The sequence below is a fragment of the Bubalus bubalis genome, chromosome 2, assembly GCF_019923935.1.
Source record: "Bubalus bubalis isolate 160015118507 breed Murrah chromosome 2, NDDB_SH_1, whole genome shotgun sequence".
Classification (NCBI taxonomy): domain Eukaryota; kingdom Metazoa; phylum Chordata; class Mammalia; order Artiodactyla; family Bovidae; genus Bubalus; species Bubalus bubalis.
The window spans coordinates 17,400,787-17,417,473 of record NC_059158.1 but is presented as its reverse complement, the minus strand read 5'-3'; the positions used below and the strand labels follow the sequence as shown (position 1 = coordinate 17,417,473).

Below are 16,687 nucleotides of genomic sequence, written 5' to 3'. Positions count from 1 at the left end.
TTTCATTTTTCACTTTCATGCATTGGAGAAGGAAATGGCAACCCACTCCAGTGTTCTTGCCTGGAGAATCCCAGGGACAGGAGAGCCTGGTGGGCTGTCGTCTATGGGGTTGCACAGAGTTGGACACGACTGAAGTGACTTAGCAGGAGCAGCAGCAGGCTGGGTCTGTAAGGTATGTGTTGTTTCCATTTGATTTCCATTCGTCCTCTATGCTTTACAATGTATGTCTTATTTAAGTGTTGAAAGTGACTAGTGACTTACGGCTTATTATCACTGGGTAGTCCTGCTTTGGTTCTGGTATTCCATAGGGTCTAGCAGAGGCACCTTAGAGTACTTATTTCTATCATTTGCTGCAGAACCTTAACATTTTTTGGTGATTTCTGGTACTAAGTTGATGAAATACAGGAAAATAGAGCTCAGGTGCTTTTGGATAAAACCTTAATTTATCTCCCCCCTTCTCTCTGACTTTTCAGTCATTTATTGACTCAACTACTCCCATATTGCTGGATGCCTTTTTTGGCTCTTCTGTCTGCCTCATTCCTTGCATGTGGTCAAGGTCTATTTCATTTCCTGTATCTCTCACATGCTTTGGACTTTTTACTAGGCAGAGCCCTCTTTGATTTTTAGTGTCATAATATTCCCAGCTCTTTCTGGTCTCTTTCTTTTTCTCTACCAGCCCCAACAGCCACAACTCTTCAATCCACATTAAAGTTTCTCTTATCTAATTCTGGACATAGTGCTCTCTTGGACTGAATGTTCTTGGTTTGCTGTTGCATTGTAGAATAAAAACAAACTCTCCATTTTGCAATACATGATTCTCCCAAATGCATAAAAATCCATTCAAGTATTTCCCCATTCTAACCCTACAATAATATATGCAGTATATCATGGGAGCATAACCATGAAAGACACAACATGAACGGTAAAAAATGAATATTTTTTGTGTTTTTGCCATACTTGATTATTCACTGATACCTTATAATGCTATGTGTATTAATATCTCAGTAGCCTTGATCTAGGATGTCAGAGATCCTTACTTCATAAGATGATCCTAAATGAATTGACAGATATACTGTTTTCCTATTTTTTGCACATCAATATCCCATCAACTTTTCAAAACTCCATCATAAAGCTATCCCATTTGAGTCACTCCTATGACACACTCAGATGGCTCCTAGCTTTGCTTGAATCCACTGTAGCCCGTGGTGGCTCCACATCTTATTCTTCTTCACACTGCCATGCAATATAGCAGTTTGTGTGTTTATATCACCCTATCCTTCTCCACAACTTGCGGACCTGCTTTGGGAAAAGAGAGATTTTTTTAAACCTCAGTTTAAGTCCTCATTGTATCCATGACATGTGACTTACTAATCTATAAAGTCAGTGAACTTCATAGGTTCTTCATTTGTTTCCTTTTGGTAACCACTGCTACTGTTCTTGATATAATAGGGCCATTTCTTCAAATGTAATCTTACGTGGAAATCTGTAAAAGTTGGGGAAATCAACGCTTTCTGGATGGCAAAGGAGTGGTTGTTAAATCCTGTCCAAATATCCCTGCCTTGACTATTCCTGACTGACTCTGTTCAATATCGTCTGAAACCTACAGTATTCACTTTATATGTCACAGTCAAGCAAGGAGAGCACTCTGAATGTCACCACCTCTGTTGTTGATCTAAAGTCCTAAATTTATGCTTGAAATAAATTTTATAAGAGACAAATACATGAGGATGTGTGTGGTCTATTGGTGTGTGTATATTTCCTCCAATTGCATTGTCCCCCTTACTGCCAAATTTTCCCTCTAATAAATACCATCCACTCTGCTGGAAATATTGAGACATAGAACGAAAGAAAGTTAACCAAGTAACAAAATATTTTTTTTAATTTTATTTTATTTTTAAACTTTACATAATTGTATTAGTTTTGCCAAATATCAAAATGAATCTGCCACAGGTATACATGTGTTCACCATCCTGAACCCTCCTCCCTCCTCCCTCCCCATACCATCCCTCTGGGTCGTCCCAGTGCACCTGTTTAGGGCAGTAAATGACTTAGAAAGTGCTTTAAGGTTTTTTCATGGAAAGGGAATATGAGATAGTTGCTCTTAGGATATTAAAAAAAAAAAGCATATGCATTTGGGTCCTTAAAAATAAAGTGTTCTAACAGCATTTCATGCTTCACTACCCAAGTCCTAGTCTCACTTTACCTTTGCTGCTTTTCCTTCCTTCTGTCTTTCTCTGCTTCCTTCTTACTCATCCCCCTTTCCCTTCTACCTTGTGATTTCCCATTTTCTTTACCTGAATTACTGCTAAAGCCCTAAAGATGCTGCCAAACCAGCCACTTCTTAGGAAAAGCCACTATCTTCCTAGTGACTGACTTATAGGTCACTGACTTGTTAGGAGAGCCAGTCAAGTGATTGGCCCTCATCCCAGGTTGTTTGCAGGGTGTTGAACAAGCTGAGCATCCCTAATCCAGTCACATTGCTCCAGTCTCAGTAGAGACTCAGTCTATTTGGAGAATTTTATAATTCAGGGACCTACTAGGGCATGTTTGTATGGCAAATAATTAATGGCAAGGATAGTTACTCTAAAAGGAAGACAGAATGGTATCTCACTTTTCAGATACATGTGTTTTTGAATCCAGCTTTCTGATCTACTCAGTGTCTATGTGACCAGTTGGACAATTGTCCAGAGGCCTCAGGTGGGGCACAGATGCACACCAGTATTTCTGCCATTCAATTGATCAGAGTGTTTATTATACATGGGGTTCCTGTGGGTCAGTTAGCAGGCAGCTGACTTGGGCTGCTTAATTTTCTCCACATGGTGGTTGCAGAGTGAGGGAAACAGACAGGCTGTGGAGAATACTGCAGGTGGGGAGCTGTGGTTCCAGAACATTTCCCCTGATTAAAAAGGAAACTATAAATTTGGGGACCCCAACTTGTGAATGTCCTGGAAAATCACCAGGATACCCCTCAAGAGAAACACTTGTTAGTCAGGGGGAATTTCAGATCAGTCCGTCTGGACCAAGAGAAGGCTACAAGGGCTGGATGGAAGTCAGTGATGTCAGAATTTTCCATCTCAGTACCATCTCCCCTGTTCCAACATGACCCGATGAATGAAGTTCCAGAGTGGGAGAGAGAAGGTACCTTGCAGAAATGGACACATCTGCACTTCCTGGTAGGTTCCCTGGGACTCAGCAGGGGAGAGGGAAACGTTGAATAGGCTGAATATGAGATGGAGCTGACACTTGACTGACCTGGACTTATGAAACCCAGAGTGATAGAATGTATGGAATGGCTGCAAGGTGATGCAGGAAATGAGGATGCAGTGGAGTGTGGGTGACGACAGCCACTGGAGGAGGAAGAGCCAGTTCACCTTTGTATCTGCTATGGTCTCAGCCTTTGTGTCCCCCAGAAATTTCATATGATGAAATCCTGATTCCCATGGTTATGGTAACCTTAGGTGCAGTCTTTTTGACGTGATGGAGTTGTAAGGATGGAGCCTCTTCAATGAGATGAGTGCTTTTATATACATGAGACACACAGAGCTCCCGAGCCCTCTCCCGTGTGAGGATACAGTAAGAAGTATGTGACCAGAAAGGACCCTGCATGACCCCGCTGTGGAAATCCATTTCCATTGTTTTTAAGCCTGTGATATTTTGTTATAACATCCCAGAAGTATTAAGACAGCATCCTAACAATCTTTACACAGTTCAGTAAACCTCATGCTATTTACACAAAGTGCAAAGCACTTATCTTGTCTGGTGTAACACTGGTAGTTGGGTGAAAGTCGTGGCTGGCTTTCATAAAGAATCCTGAGAATTCAGTCTTCTTGGTAACATGACCAGAACCATGAACAATTGTCTAATTCTTTGATTCTAATAACTTGACCCAGAATCATTGGCTGTGATTCTTACGGAATCTCTTAATAGTCTTCTTTCTAATGCCAGCTTCTGCTATTTGTGACTAATTTTAATAGGAGCTTCATTCTGTCGATTGTAGGGGTGGATTTTCTTTTGATTTACTCTTAAATGAAGATAAGAAATGTTAACAAACTGCTCTCTTAGATTTTGACATCTCTAAAGCATCTGTGTTTATTTTTTAAGAGGAGATCCATTACAGAGCATGCATTAAAAAGCTGTAAATTTTAAGTAGCTCGCTATGGGATAGATGATTATGACCATCTCAGAGCTGGATAGGATGGATGTGGATTTAGCACTTTTCGCGGATTCGGCACGTCAGGATCTTGATGTACGTGTCAACTTTACCTGAATCCCTGCGCAGGCAGTGGAACAGGTTATAAAATTCAGAAAGACGCCTATCTTCATCGCTGGACGTCAGTGATGGGAGTCCTGACCAGCTACTGCGAGCCTCGTGTATCGTCTTCAAGGCTGAAACAATAATCTGAATACCCAAATGATAATGACTTCTTACGTCTTTTATTAGTATTTGCTTATCTTTTTTTCTTGTAATTATCAACTAAAGATTTGGGGAAGACATATGAATATAAAACTCTCTAGACATGGATTTTGGAGCCAGCCTATGCGAAAACTATTAGAAATCTAAAAAGTAGAAATGGAGCTCAAGTTTAGTTTTAACTTTCTCTTTTCTTCCTTCCCACTCTCATCCTTTGATTTGAGGAGGACAGAGAAAGCAGACAAGTGGAACTTCAATAGCAGATGTCCTGGGATACTTTAGAAAAATGCTGATCTTAGAAATTCTGTTCTCTAGTACTATTACTCTTGAAAACATTACAACCACCAGTGCCCAGGAAGAGGCAAGCTTTTGGTGGAATGTGTGCAATGCAGGGAAGGCTGCATGTGTCAAAAATTGCAGTGAAATTCTGATTCCTTTACAGTAGAATCTATCACTGTGAATGTCTAGGCTCCTGGTTTATGTAGTAGCCATCTAGAATATAGAAGTCATGAATCTTTTTCTTACAAAATGATATATTTCCAAACTCCTTATGCATTACAGTGGTCACTTCTTTCATTCATGAACAAAGCAAGAAAGCCCTCTGCAGGATGCTCACCTTCCTGAATTGACTCTCTATGAATGCCTGAAGTTTGTCTGACATGTTCTCAATCTCCATGGCACTTGATACAACCGCCTCTGACAGATTTTTCATATTCCGAAGCTTCGGGACTAGATGATACAGAGGATTATTCCAGGAGTACAGTAACACAAGTGTCCACTTACTAAGGTCTTCATTCTAAGCAACCAGAAGAAATGGTCTCATAAAAATAATCATAATTCAGTGGTTTTGGTACCGTGATCTTTGCTCAGAGCAGCTGACCTAAAAACCTTTTGGTTATTCCTATGTGCATGCAGAGATTTTTGAAGGTAGTAAAAGTTGCAAAAGGATAAAATGTAAGCTATTAGTTCACACTTTGCTGAATTTTTAAACATCTAGGTTATTTAGGAACTGATTCCTCTGATGTGTTCTAATTTATAACATGAAGAATTTTCCTTTTTCCTCTGAAATTTTACCACCACTCAGTGAGTTCTTTTGTGTTTGTATATTTGCCTGAGAGAATCTAAGCATTTACTCAAGTCAGTATGTGCTGCAGGGCCTGCCCCAGGAAAGAGGGATTCCTCCTGTGCCCACATCAGTGTCACCCAGTGATTCGTTCGTATTAATGAATCAGATGAGTCCTTCGTATTGATTTTTGATCAGTAATTTGTTTTATGATATTACAACAAAGAGACAATGAAGAAGACAAGACATTCCTAAACAGGCTTCTCTCCTCAGCTGATCTCAATACCAGCCCCCTGCTGATATCAGAAGAGTCTGTTTTGTTGACATGTGTCCAGGCAGAAAATGGCACAACGTTGTTTTTAGTTATAGCATCAGGGAGATTCACAATGGAGGGTTCCCTGCTAGTTCACTACTTGTAGCAGAATTGAGCCTGAAAATCCGAGGAGCTGAAGATCTCTAGTTAATATGCTTGATTTCTTTACAGCCATGTACTGTTTTACTGGTAAAGAACAGAGAACTGAATAGGATTAAATATAATAATGCACATAAAGTGCTGAGTAAAATGTAACGCCATGTAGTAACTCTCAATAAACTTTAAATTTAAGCTTATTGAAAATCCCTCCTCTTCTTCCTCTTTGTCCTTTTTCCTTTACTTGTTCATCCTCATTATCAATGAGCTTAACAAGGGAAAAGAATGCTGGTATCATTAAGAAGGTTGTAGAGAGAGAAGATAGAATTTTAAGGGGAGATGCATGTGGAAATACTTTAAATAATGTTAAGAGAAGGATAATGCAGGAAATCAGAAAGGAGAGATTATAACGGTGAAAATTTGGAGTTGCCATAAATGATTGAGGCTTGATATGTAAACTGTGTTGTCCTTTGAACACAGGCAATTGTTGCCGCCATGAGAAGCAAAGCAATGTTTTTTAGGCCGTTGTGGGAGAGACTTACAAATTAAGAATAAATGGTGACAGAGGAGTCATTGAGAATGACGAATGAAAGAGGTGTCAGAGAAGTAGAAGTAGAATCAGGAGAGCCTTGAAAGGCAGATGCAAGGGCTCAGGTGGTGCACTATAGGATTCCCAAGTAGGAGTCACTAGTAACAGGGAGTACTCAAAACTGGGGTGTGTTTCTTACATATTCATGAATTTATATTTAAATATTGAATTTTATATTTTACACATGGAAGTTCCCATTCATTTCCTGTTTTCATACAGAATAATTGCTGCAATCCTGTGTCTAATGCATTGGTTGAACTAAAGTTGTCTGCATGGACAATTTATAGATCTGTTATTTATCTTGCTACTACAGATCTTTAGTCATCCCTTGATTTCACTCATGCTTCATCAGCTGCATTATATAGTTTCTCTTCTATTGCTTATGATTCCTCCACCTTTTCCTGCATGTACAGTTACCATAAGCTCTAATAATCTGAAGTCTGGTAACCTACATACTGTCTCATTTGATCCGGTGAAAAACCCAGGTGAAAGACTCACATTCATCTGGTGTGCTTTATCTCTTTCTTCGGGAGCATGCAAGGAATTGGTGTGGCAGCTCTTGGTGGCATTGATATGGTACAGTTTGCCCTGGGCATATTTTTCTTTCTGAAAGTGATCAGGCAATTAGTTAGGGTTGTTGGGCATTCAGTAGATGAACCCATTACCAGAACACTAACATTTTTGATAGACGTGTATTTTTTAACGGGGTGGGCGGGGGGGGATCACAAAATTTGAAAGTCATTCTTTTCTTACTTTTCTATACATTGTCTCTATAAAAATGATTTTACATATAATTCTTCTAAGTTTAACCTTTTCCCTTCTCTTTTTTATTATCTTTTTTTTTAACTATTTGAACCAAATATAGTACATATGTACCAATATTTGGTACTTCCCAGGGGTCGGTAGTAGTAAAGAATATTTCTGCCAATGCAGGAGATATAACAAGACTCAGGTTTGATCCCTTGCAAAACTGTACATCAGCATACTCCAGTATTCTTGCCTGGCCAATTCTATGAACAGAAGAGCCTGTTCGGCTATGGTCAGTAGGGTTGCCAAGAGTTGGCTACAACTGAAGTGACTTAGAATGCATGCATGCACCTATATTTAACCATTTAATCTTTTGTTTACTTGGAAGAGTCAGAAAAGAAATGGACAGTCAAAATGGAGGATGAAAGAAAATCTAATGAGTAAAAAGAACCACGTGAATTTAATAGAAAACCTTAGCACCGCCTTTTATTAGCTGTCTGCTCTACTGTGTGCTCCTTGATTGACCTAAAAGAATTAACATACAACTTTCAAATGCCTTGCTCAGAAAGAGAATAATTGTTTCCAATTGTAAACACCCCTTCGATTGTAGCTGGAAACCTATTCACTGCAAATCTTAAAACAATAATTTGTAGCATTAAAAAAACTACGAAGTATTTGTTTCTGTGACCAGGATTCAGCTTTGTTTAACATGTTCCATCCACCTAGTTCACTGCAGAGCAGTTCTCATTTATTGGCTATTTACTGTGAGCCTGGAGAAGAAAGCCCAGAGAGACACTGAAGGACCAGAAAATCAACACGCTTCCTTTCCCCCAGTCCCACCTGAAAGTGCTTTGTGTCAGGTAGTATTGTGGGCTGAATCTGTGTTCATCATGTGTTAGAGCCCTAATGCCAAAGTGCTGTGTTTTGAGAAGGGTTCTGACTTTTGGGGATCCCATGATCTATAGCCCACCAGACTCCTCTGTCCATGGGATTTCTCAGGCAAGAATACTGGAGTGCTTGCCGTTCCAGTCTCCAGGGAATCTTCCAGACCCAGGGATAGAACCCAAGTCTCTCATATTGCAGACAGATTCTTTACCATCTGAGCCACCAGCGAAGCCCATTAAGGTCAAATGAGCTCTTAAGGTGGAACACTGATCCAATAGGTTTAGTGTCTTCATGAAGCGAAACACCAGAGAATTCTCTCTGTATCTCTGTGTCTTTTCCTCTATCCTCTTCCCCAGCCCCCACCCTTTGTGAGGAGTCACAGAGAAGCCAGCCTGGGAAGAAACAGTTCTTACCAGAACCTCACCTTGCTGGTACACTGATCTGGGACTTCTAGCCCCCAGAACTGTGAGGAAATAAATTTCTGTTGTTTATTCCACTGAGTTTATTGTATTATCTTATGACATTCCTAGCTGATAAATACAAAATCATTTATTTTGGAAATTTAAAAAAGAAAATGAATGAAAGGAAGTTGAAAAAGTTATTGCACTTCTTAGGAATCTTTGAGATTTCACAAAACTGATCCTTTCTTCTATTTCAACATCTTATGAACTGACGGCTTCTTTGACCTAGAGAGTGTGTTATGGCAGCCTTCTTGTTTAAAGGATAGTATAGCCCTGTCACTTAGGAGAAGTTTCCTTCTGGGAGCCTGGCGGGCTACAGTCCACAGGGTCACAAGAGTCCGACACGATTTAGCAACTAAACCACCACCACCATAGTACTTACAAACTCACTGAACATTATTGCGGAAAGGTTATGGAATTCATGGGAGAGCCAGGCGGCATCGATAAACAAGTCTGTAAGGGATTTTCGTAAGGAAACAAATGCGTCAGGACCGCAGGACGGGCATGAGTTGCCTTGGCACAGGTGCAGATTAGACACGACCAGCAGCAGCAGAAGGCAGGACCCTGTTTAAATAAAAACATGAGCCATTCTGAGATGATCTAGTCACCTGAGGTTATCAAATCCATCCTGTGGAGGGAAGCCTTTTCTTTTGCTGTTGCTCTGATCAGGAGTTCTTACTGTAGAAGCTGGGGTGGGGAAGAAGGAGCACCTTCTGTGTAAATTTAGATGGATGATGATATTTGCACAGATAGAGAGTTGGAAAAGTAAGTTACTCCATGTATTTTTGAATTGCTCCCAGAAGTACTTCTGTGCTCTGCAAACATTTAGAACTTAATTCTGAGCCAGTGTTTAGGCCATTCTTTTAAGATAGTTTAATGTTGGGACTCTGCAGACTCTAAGCAGCGAGGCCCTCTAGGAGTTTGCGATTTTTTTACTCTACATCGACTAATGCTTGAAATTTAGACACTGAAATGACAAGAAAAGTCCAGTCAATCTGTGTGGTTTACCATCACACTGGGGTAAGCGTAAACACGTGACTGACTGATCACTACTCTTGAGTACAGAGAGAATACAAAGAGAATTAGGATACTGTATCTTGGATCTGCTCACTCACCTTAGTAACCCCATGCATGTCTCTGATACTTTCACAAAAGCTTTAAAACATCTTAAAATTTGTGTTTCACGGGAACCCTGTGAGATAACCTTAATCTTCACTATGATCATCAAGTTATGGTAATGAAGATGCAATGACTTAAAGAGGGCAAGTAATTTTCCCCAGGTCCCATTATTAGCAGATGCAGGTGACTGGGCACAAGCACACTCATCTGTCCACCTCCTGATGTCACATCACACATGCCTGTGGCCCTCGGTCTGCATGCGTGTAACCAGGACCACATCAGGAGCTGTGATGACTCCACTTAAAGAGAAATATATTTTGTCTTTGGCTGCAAAACAGCAGTGACCCTAGAACATTGGTTTTATCCACTTGTTCTGCTCTGTCTATAACACTCACTGTTAAAGTCTTTGACAATTATCAGTGTGGGGGCCTGGTTCTCTTGGCTAGCCTTTCTTCTTGGCACCTTGCAGCTCTTCTACTCTTATCCATGTTTATTCTTCTCATTACGTTTGTTTCTTTGAGAAAATAGCAAATAAATCTCCAAATGGTAACACAAGATTACCTGGTCACCACCCAAGACAACGTCATCGGCTCTGCAAACAAGGCCTGCCTCTTCCTGACTTTGACTTTTTAGGGACAAATTTACGTGTCTGGTCAGGAGTACATCCTGACAACCCATGGGGCTTAGTTTTTGAACCATCTCCAAACATCCCCTCTTTGACAGTAGAACTAGACCTTCCTGCTTCCATGATGTATTGTAATATTTCAGAAATTATTCCTGGCCCTACCTTTGGCCAACAGAAGCATAAGTCATAGACTCTTGCAAGCATGATTTTAATATTACTTTTCCTGTCTGACCTTTATAATTAAGCAGAATTTAAGACTGAAGTGAGCAAGAATTGAGTTTGGACAAGAGAACTGATAAAATAGAGATTTTATCCTCCTGAATGAGATCTGAACATGATTCTTTTTCCAATTAACCAGAAGAGTGATAATTTAATTAAGGATAAGATATCAGCATTTACTAGGTTTTCTCTGCTCTTAGTTTAAATGGGCATGGTATCTAAGAATAAAATGTTGTTTAAAATTAGGTGATGAAAATAAAAGAAGTGGTCCTCAAAAAGGAGACATATAAGTTGGAGAAATTTGGGACTCTCTCATCAACTAAAGAGCTTATTGTGACAGGCAACGAAAATAATAGCTTATATAACAGAAATGTATTTGTGTGCATATATTTCTGTGCATGTATACATGTACTATGCATAAATATATGCTAAATTCCTTCATGAAACTTTGGACCTTATAAAATTCGATTTTATAAGAGGTGGTAAATATAGCAGAATACCCTAATTCCTAATGTAATTGATCATCTATTGGTAGATGACTAACTATATAATTTTTTTTCTGTTAAATTGTTTTTTTAAATATTTTATCTCAAATACTTATTCTTTTATTTTAAATTTAAATTTATTTATTTTAATTGGAGGCTAATTACTTTACAATATTGTATTGGTTCTACCACACATCAACATGAATCCGCCACGGGTGTACACGTGTTCCCCATCCTGAACCCCCCTCCCACCTCCCTCCCTGTACCATCCCTCCAGGTCATCCCAGTGCACCAGCCCCACGGATCCTGTAACGAACCAGGACTGGTGATTCTTTTCCTATATGATATTCTACATGTTTCCATGACATTCCCCCAATTGCTATTTGTGTGTTTGCTTTCATAGCGCATATATTAAAAAATTGGAATAATAATGAGAAGATTAGCATGACCCCTGCCCAAGGATGACACACAAATTTGTGAAGCCTTCCATATTTTTCTGTAACAACTTTGAGGGGTGGGACGGGAAGGATGGTGGCAAGGAGGTTCAAGAGCGGGGGACATAGGTATACCTATGGCTGATTCATGCTGATGTTTGGCCGAAACCAGTACAGTATTGTAAAGCAATTCCCCTTCAATTAAACATCAAGAAATTCAATTATAAAAACTATTATTGGGGATCATATAACAGGTTCAGATATCCATTGTATGACTAAAGAGGATCTGACTCTAAACTGATGATGTCAATTATCATTGGTTAGTGATTCATTAACTTTATAGTTGAATGAGAAAAGTAAACTAAAAAATACTATTGTCTGTGATTCAGTGCATAGCAAGCTATAATCTTTGTCTGTGTTTGCTTTTAGGTGGTATAGTGCCCAAACTTTGAAACTGAGGCTGTTCCCAGAAGCGCACAGTCGTGAGTCCTGCCCAGGGTTTTGGTTCCAGATGCTGGAGGCTTCTGTTCACTGGTCACTAAGGCCGAAATTTTCTCTGCTGAGCATTCTCGGGGTCTATCATGTGCACAAGGCTTTATATTTTGGTTTTCTAATTTGATTCTCTTATTCTTTTGATCAGACTACCAAGTCCCTTTACGATTTATTTTCAGACCCTTTTGTGCTTTGATCTCTGATGGTCACAGTGTATTTGCTTCCATGTCTACCTTTCTGAGTAGTTTTCAGCATCTACATAAACCCTACCCTATTCTCTTACTGTCTGGATTTTGGCGTTTAGCATCAGCATATTTTTATGAACTTCACTTTCCTTCTGGTGCAGTTTCTGGTACACAGTTTAAGCTGGTTGGCTCACATCTGGCTTGTCTGTTTTGTCTCCGAACAATTAGAGAACTCTGCTTTCTTTCTCGGCAATAGTGCACTTCATTTTGATACCATTGCTAATTCTCTGTGATTTCCCTTCCTGCCTCATAAGCTTTGTCTTTCTCAATCTACTGTACCCTGAGTACTATGTGCTGTATGTTGTTATTACTATTTTAAATCAATATCCACTAGTATAGCAGAGAATTAAAGGCAATAAAATTCCAATAGTATTAGTAATAATACATTCCCCAAAAATATAATCCAGTAATGCTCCCAGTTATAAATGACTTTCTATGCATGTATTATTGAGGTCCCCTACTCATTTTTCCATTCTAGGTGTTTCAATTTTGAAATAGAATGTAGAAAACAATGGAGTGGAAAATTCTGACAATCACCTTAGATTTTAGATGCCTCAAGATTAAGTATGCAATTATTAGTTTGTTATAGTTAATAAGGCTATTCTGAGCACATATAGCTCAGTGACGGGTGATTGCTATTGGATAAAGGATGTATCCTGTGAACTGCATCACCAAACAGATGACTGGAGATAAAGAAAACAATGCCAGGAAAACACAGGCTTTTGTTCTGGAAGGAAAAACTTACAGGGTCTGTCATCTACAGTCTACTCTTCAGATTTTTCAAAACACTTACTCTTCCTTTGCTCATTTAATAATTTGGGTTGTTTGATTTCTTTTCATACTGAATTGCATAAGTCTCTTATATATATTTGGATATGATGCCCTTAGCAAATATATGATTTGCAATTTTTTTTTCATTCCATAGGTTGTCATTTCATTTTATGGATGGCTTCTTTTACTATGCAGAAGGTTTTGAGTTTGATGTGGTCTCACTAGTTTATTTTTGCAATTCTTGCCTTTGCTTTTGATGACTGAGTTGTCTGAGCTGCTTGTATTTTGGAAAGCAATCCTTTATCAGTTGCTTTATTTGCTATTATCTTCTTCCATTCTTACCAAAAGACTCAGACTGGCTGAATGGATACAAAAACAAGACCCATATATATGCTGTCTACAAGAGACCCACTTCAGTCCTAGAGACACATACAGACTGAAAGTGAGTGGATGGAAAAAGATATTCCATGCAAATGGAAATCAAAAGAAAGCCAGATTTGCAATTCTCATATCAGAAAAAATAAACCTTAAAATCAAAACTATTATAAGTGATTAAGAAGGACACTACCAAATGATCAAGGGATCAGTCCAAGAAAAAGACATAACAATTTTAACTATTTTTGTACCCTACATAAGTGCACCTCAATACATAAGGTAAACATTAACTGACAAAAAAGGAGAAATTGACTGTAACACAATAATAGTTGGCATGATAACACCACACCTATACACGTGGACAGATCATCAGAACAGAAAGTTAATAAGGAAACATGGCGGATTCATTTTGATATTTGGCAAAACTAATACAATTATGTAAAGTTTAAAAATAAAATAAAATTTAAAAAAGGCTTATTCATTGAAAGATGATATTTTTTTCCTGATTAATAATTAATAAACAAAGGAATCAACAATTTAAAAAAAAAAAGGAAATATAAGCCTAAAAGAAAATATTAGAGCAAACAGACCTAAGTGATATCTTCAGCACATTCCACCCAAACGCAGAAGAGTACACTTTCTTCTCAAGTGCACATGGAACATTCTCCTCATTTGGGTCCTAAATCAAACCTCAATAAATTTAAGGAAATTGAATTGTATCAAGAATTTTCTCTGACCACAACACTATGATACTGCTACTGCTACTGCTGCTAAGTGGCTTCAGTTGTGTCTGACTCTGTGCGAGCCCATAGACACAGCCCACCAGGCTCCCCCGTCCCTGGGATTCTCCAGGCAAGAACACTGGAGTGGGTTGCCATTTCCTTCTCCAATACATGAAAGTGCAAAATGAAAGTGAAATCATTCAGTTGTGTCTGACTCTTTGCGACACCATGGACTGTAGCCTACCAGGTCCCACATCCATGGGATTTTCAAGGCAAGAGCACTATGATATGAGATATCAATTATAGGAAAAAAAAAAACTTTAAAGAACACAAACACATGGTGATTAAACACCACATTTCTAAATAATGAACAGTTTACTGAGGAAATAAGGGAAATCACAACATTCCTAGAAACAAAGAACAATGAAAACATGATGATCAGAAACCTAGAGGATGCAACAAAAGCAGTTCTAAGAGGGAAGTTTATAGAAATACAAATCCTACCTCAAGAAACACATTGAATAGATGACCTAACTTTACGTATCTTTAACTCTTTTTAAATTTCTCTTATCAGTGTCTTAAAGGTTTTGCTTAAAATCTTTCAACACCTTGATTGTTTATTTCTAAGTCTTTTATCTTTTTTTGATGCAACAGCAAATGGGATTGTTTGCTTATTCCACTTTCTGATAGCTTGTTGATATATAGGTAGACAACTGAGTTTCGTATATTGGAATATAGTAAACATAATGTATGCTCCATCTTTAAAGAATAGACATTTTTCCACAAATAAGACATATAGATGATCAAGAGGTATATGACAAGATGCTCAGTATCACTAGTAATCAAAAGAAATGCAGATCAAAAGCACAAAGGATATCTCCTCATACCTGTTTGAAAGGCTAGTACCAAAAATGTAAGAAATGACAAATATTCTTGAGGATGAGGAGAAAAAAGGAGTGCTTATGCACTGTTGGTAGGGATGTATACTGGTGCAACTCCCACGGAAACATATTGTGGAGGTTATTCAAGAAATTTAAAAGAGAACATTTATGTGATCCATTATCCCACTTCTGGATATATACTCAAAGGAAATGAAGTCATTGTCTCAAAGAGAGATCTGTATTCTCATGTTCATTGCAGCATTATTCACAGTAGCCTTGTTATAGAAACAACAATCTTTCAACAGGTGAATGGATTAAAACAATGTGATGTGACATATATAGGTAAATATTATTTAGCCATTAGAATTAGAAAGAAATCATTCCCTTTGTGGCAACATGGATGAAACTGGAGGGCATTACACTAAGTAAAATAAGTCACAGAAAGACAAATACCATAGGATCTCAACTATAAGGACTTTCAAAAAACAAAGGGAACTCAGAGTAGAAAAATGATTGCCAAAGACTGGAGAATAGGAAAACTGGGAGAGTTTTTTAAAAGTTGCATATTTTCATGTATAAAAAATTAATAAGGTGAGGATCTAAGTTTGAGCTTCATGATCTAATCATGAGACTGAACAAGCTCTGGGAGTCGGGATATACAGGGAAGCCTGGCATGCTACAGTCCCTGGGGTCGCACAGAGTTGGACACGACTGAATGACTGACTGAACTGAAGAGTGGAACTTACCTGTGTTCTCCTCAAAAATCAAAAGTTAAATATGTGTGGTGATGGCAATGTTACTTAATAGAAAGGGAAACTCTTTCTAATCCATGCACAAATGGGGGTGGACAAGATGATGGAGGTGTAGGTGGAAGTGGGGTACACCTCTCTCCACCGATGCATCAAGAACGTCTAAAGATGCAGCAGTTCTCACAGAAGACCAGGTGAATACTGGCAGGACTCCCTGACTACTGAGAAGGGATATCCGGATCCATACAGAACTTGGTAAGACAAAGGAAAGAAGGGACAAGGAGGAAGGGGAAAGAAGGAGGAGAGCAAGTGGGACCAGCCTGCACCTGTGGGAGAGGGAGCTGAAGCACAGGGGAGAGAGCCCCACATCCATGGCCATCCACTGGGACGGGGGAGGCATTTGAAGCTGTTGGGGAGTGAACTAACTACTCTGTGACAGTCTGAACAGAATGAGAACCACATAGACAAGCCATTCTGGAGCCTTTCATACCTTGGACAGAGTTGTAAGTCCAATGGTGTCCATGGAAGTTGGGAGCTGGAGCCATGGGGTTTGAGGAATGATCCCAGGGTGAGGACTCCTGTTGACTGTGGGGAGTCAGCCTGATGGGATGGGGTGGAGGAAATGTGCTGCATGGAATGCTTTAAGGAAAGCCATGAGGCCATAAAACTAGGGTTATACCGCCTGTGGAGTAGTGCTGTCTTACTCCATGCTGGTACCTGTAGGTTGAGCAATAGAAAAAGACTTCAGTGAGGGTGGTCCTTGAGTGCCTGATGCACTAATCAATGGAGAATTTTGTCTATATACCCCACCCTACACTATTCTCTGTCTAAATTTTAGGCTTTAGCATTGTAATGTTTTTATGAACTTAAATTTCTTCTGGTAGACTTTCTGGTTTACAAATTAAGCTAATTCCTGACAGCTGTCATGATCTTGGTGTTTCAGGAAACTCTGAGAACCTTCGTTCCTCTCAAGGCAATACTGCCCTTTACTTTACTACCATTGCT

The 16,687-nt window shown here is 39.1% G+C and overlaps 1 protein-coding gene and 1 non-coding gene across 2 annotated transcripts; one reads left to right on the top strand and one right to left on the bottom strand.

Annotated features, from left to right (window-relative positions):
• Nucleotides 1–4,058: 4,058 nt before the first annotated feature.
• On the bottom strand, nucleotides 4,059–16,326 carry LOC102411913 (chorionic somatomammotropin hormone 2-like). The gene is made up of 5 exons (XM_006072859.4): nucleotides 16,173–16,326; nucleotides 8,948–9,129; nucleotides 6,971–7,078; nucleotides 5,028–5,207; nucleotides 4,059–4,399 (listed from the first exon to the last, which is right to left on the bottom strand). The coding sequence occupies exons 1-5, from the start codon at nucleotides 16,225–16,227 to the stop codon at nucleotides 4,208–4,210; spliced, it is 717 nt and encodes a 238-aa protein (XP_006072921.4). The 5' UTR covers nucleotides 16,228–16,326; the 3' UTR covers nucleotides 4,059–4,207.
• LOC112583009 lies at nucleotides 11,405–11,509 on the top strand. Its single transcript, XR_003107375.1, has one exon. It is a non-coding gene; the product is annotated as a U6 spliceosomal RNA (small nuclear RNA).
• Nucleotides 16,327–16,687: the final 361 nt, after the last annotated feature.

Bases quoted from the DNA above. Each gene is read 5' to 3' on its own strand.
- LOC102411913 (XM_006072859.4), bottom strand. From the start codon at position 16,227: ATGGCTCCAGCTCCCAACTTCCATGGACACCATTGGACTTACAACTCT. The intron at 9,130-16,172 runs GTATGAAAGGCT...TTATTTAAACAG, and splicing joins GACTTACAACTCTGTCCAAG to GGTCCTGCCTTCTGCTGCTG. The intron at 7,079-8,947 runs GTAAGTACTATG...GATCACTTTCAG, and splicing joins CAATAATGTTCAGTGAGTTT to AAAGAAAAATATGCCCAGGG.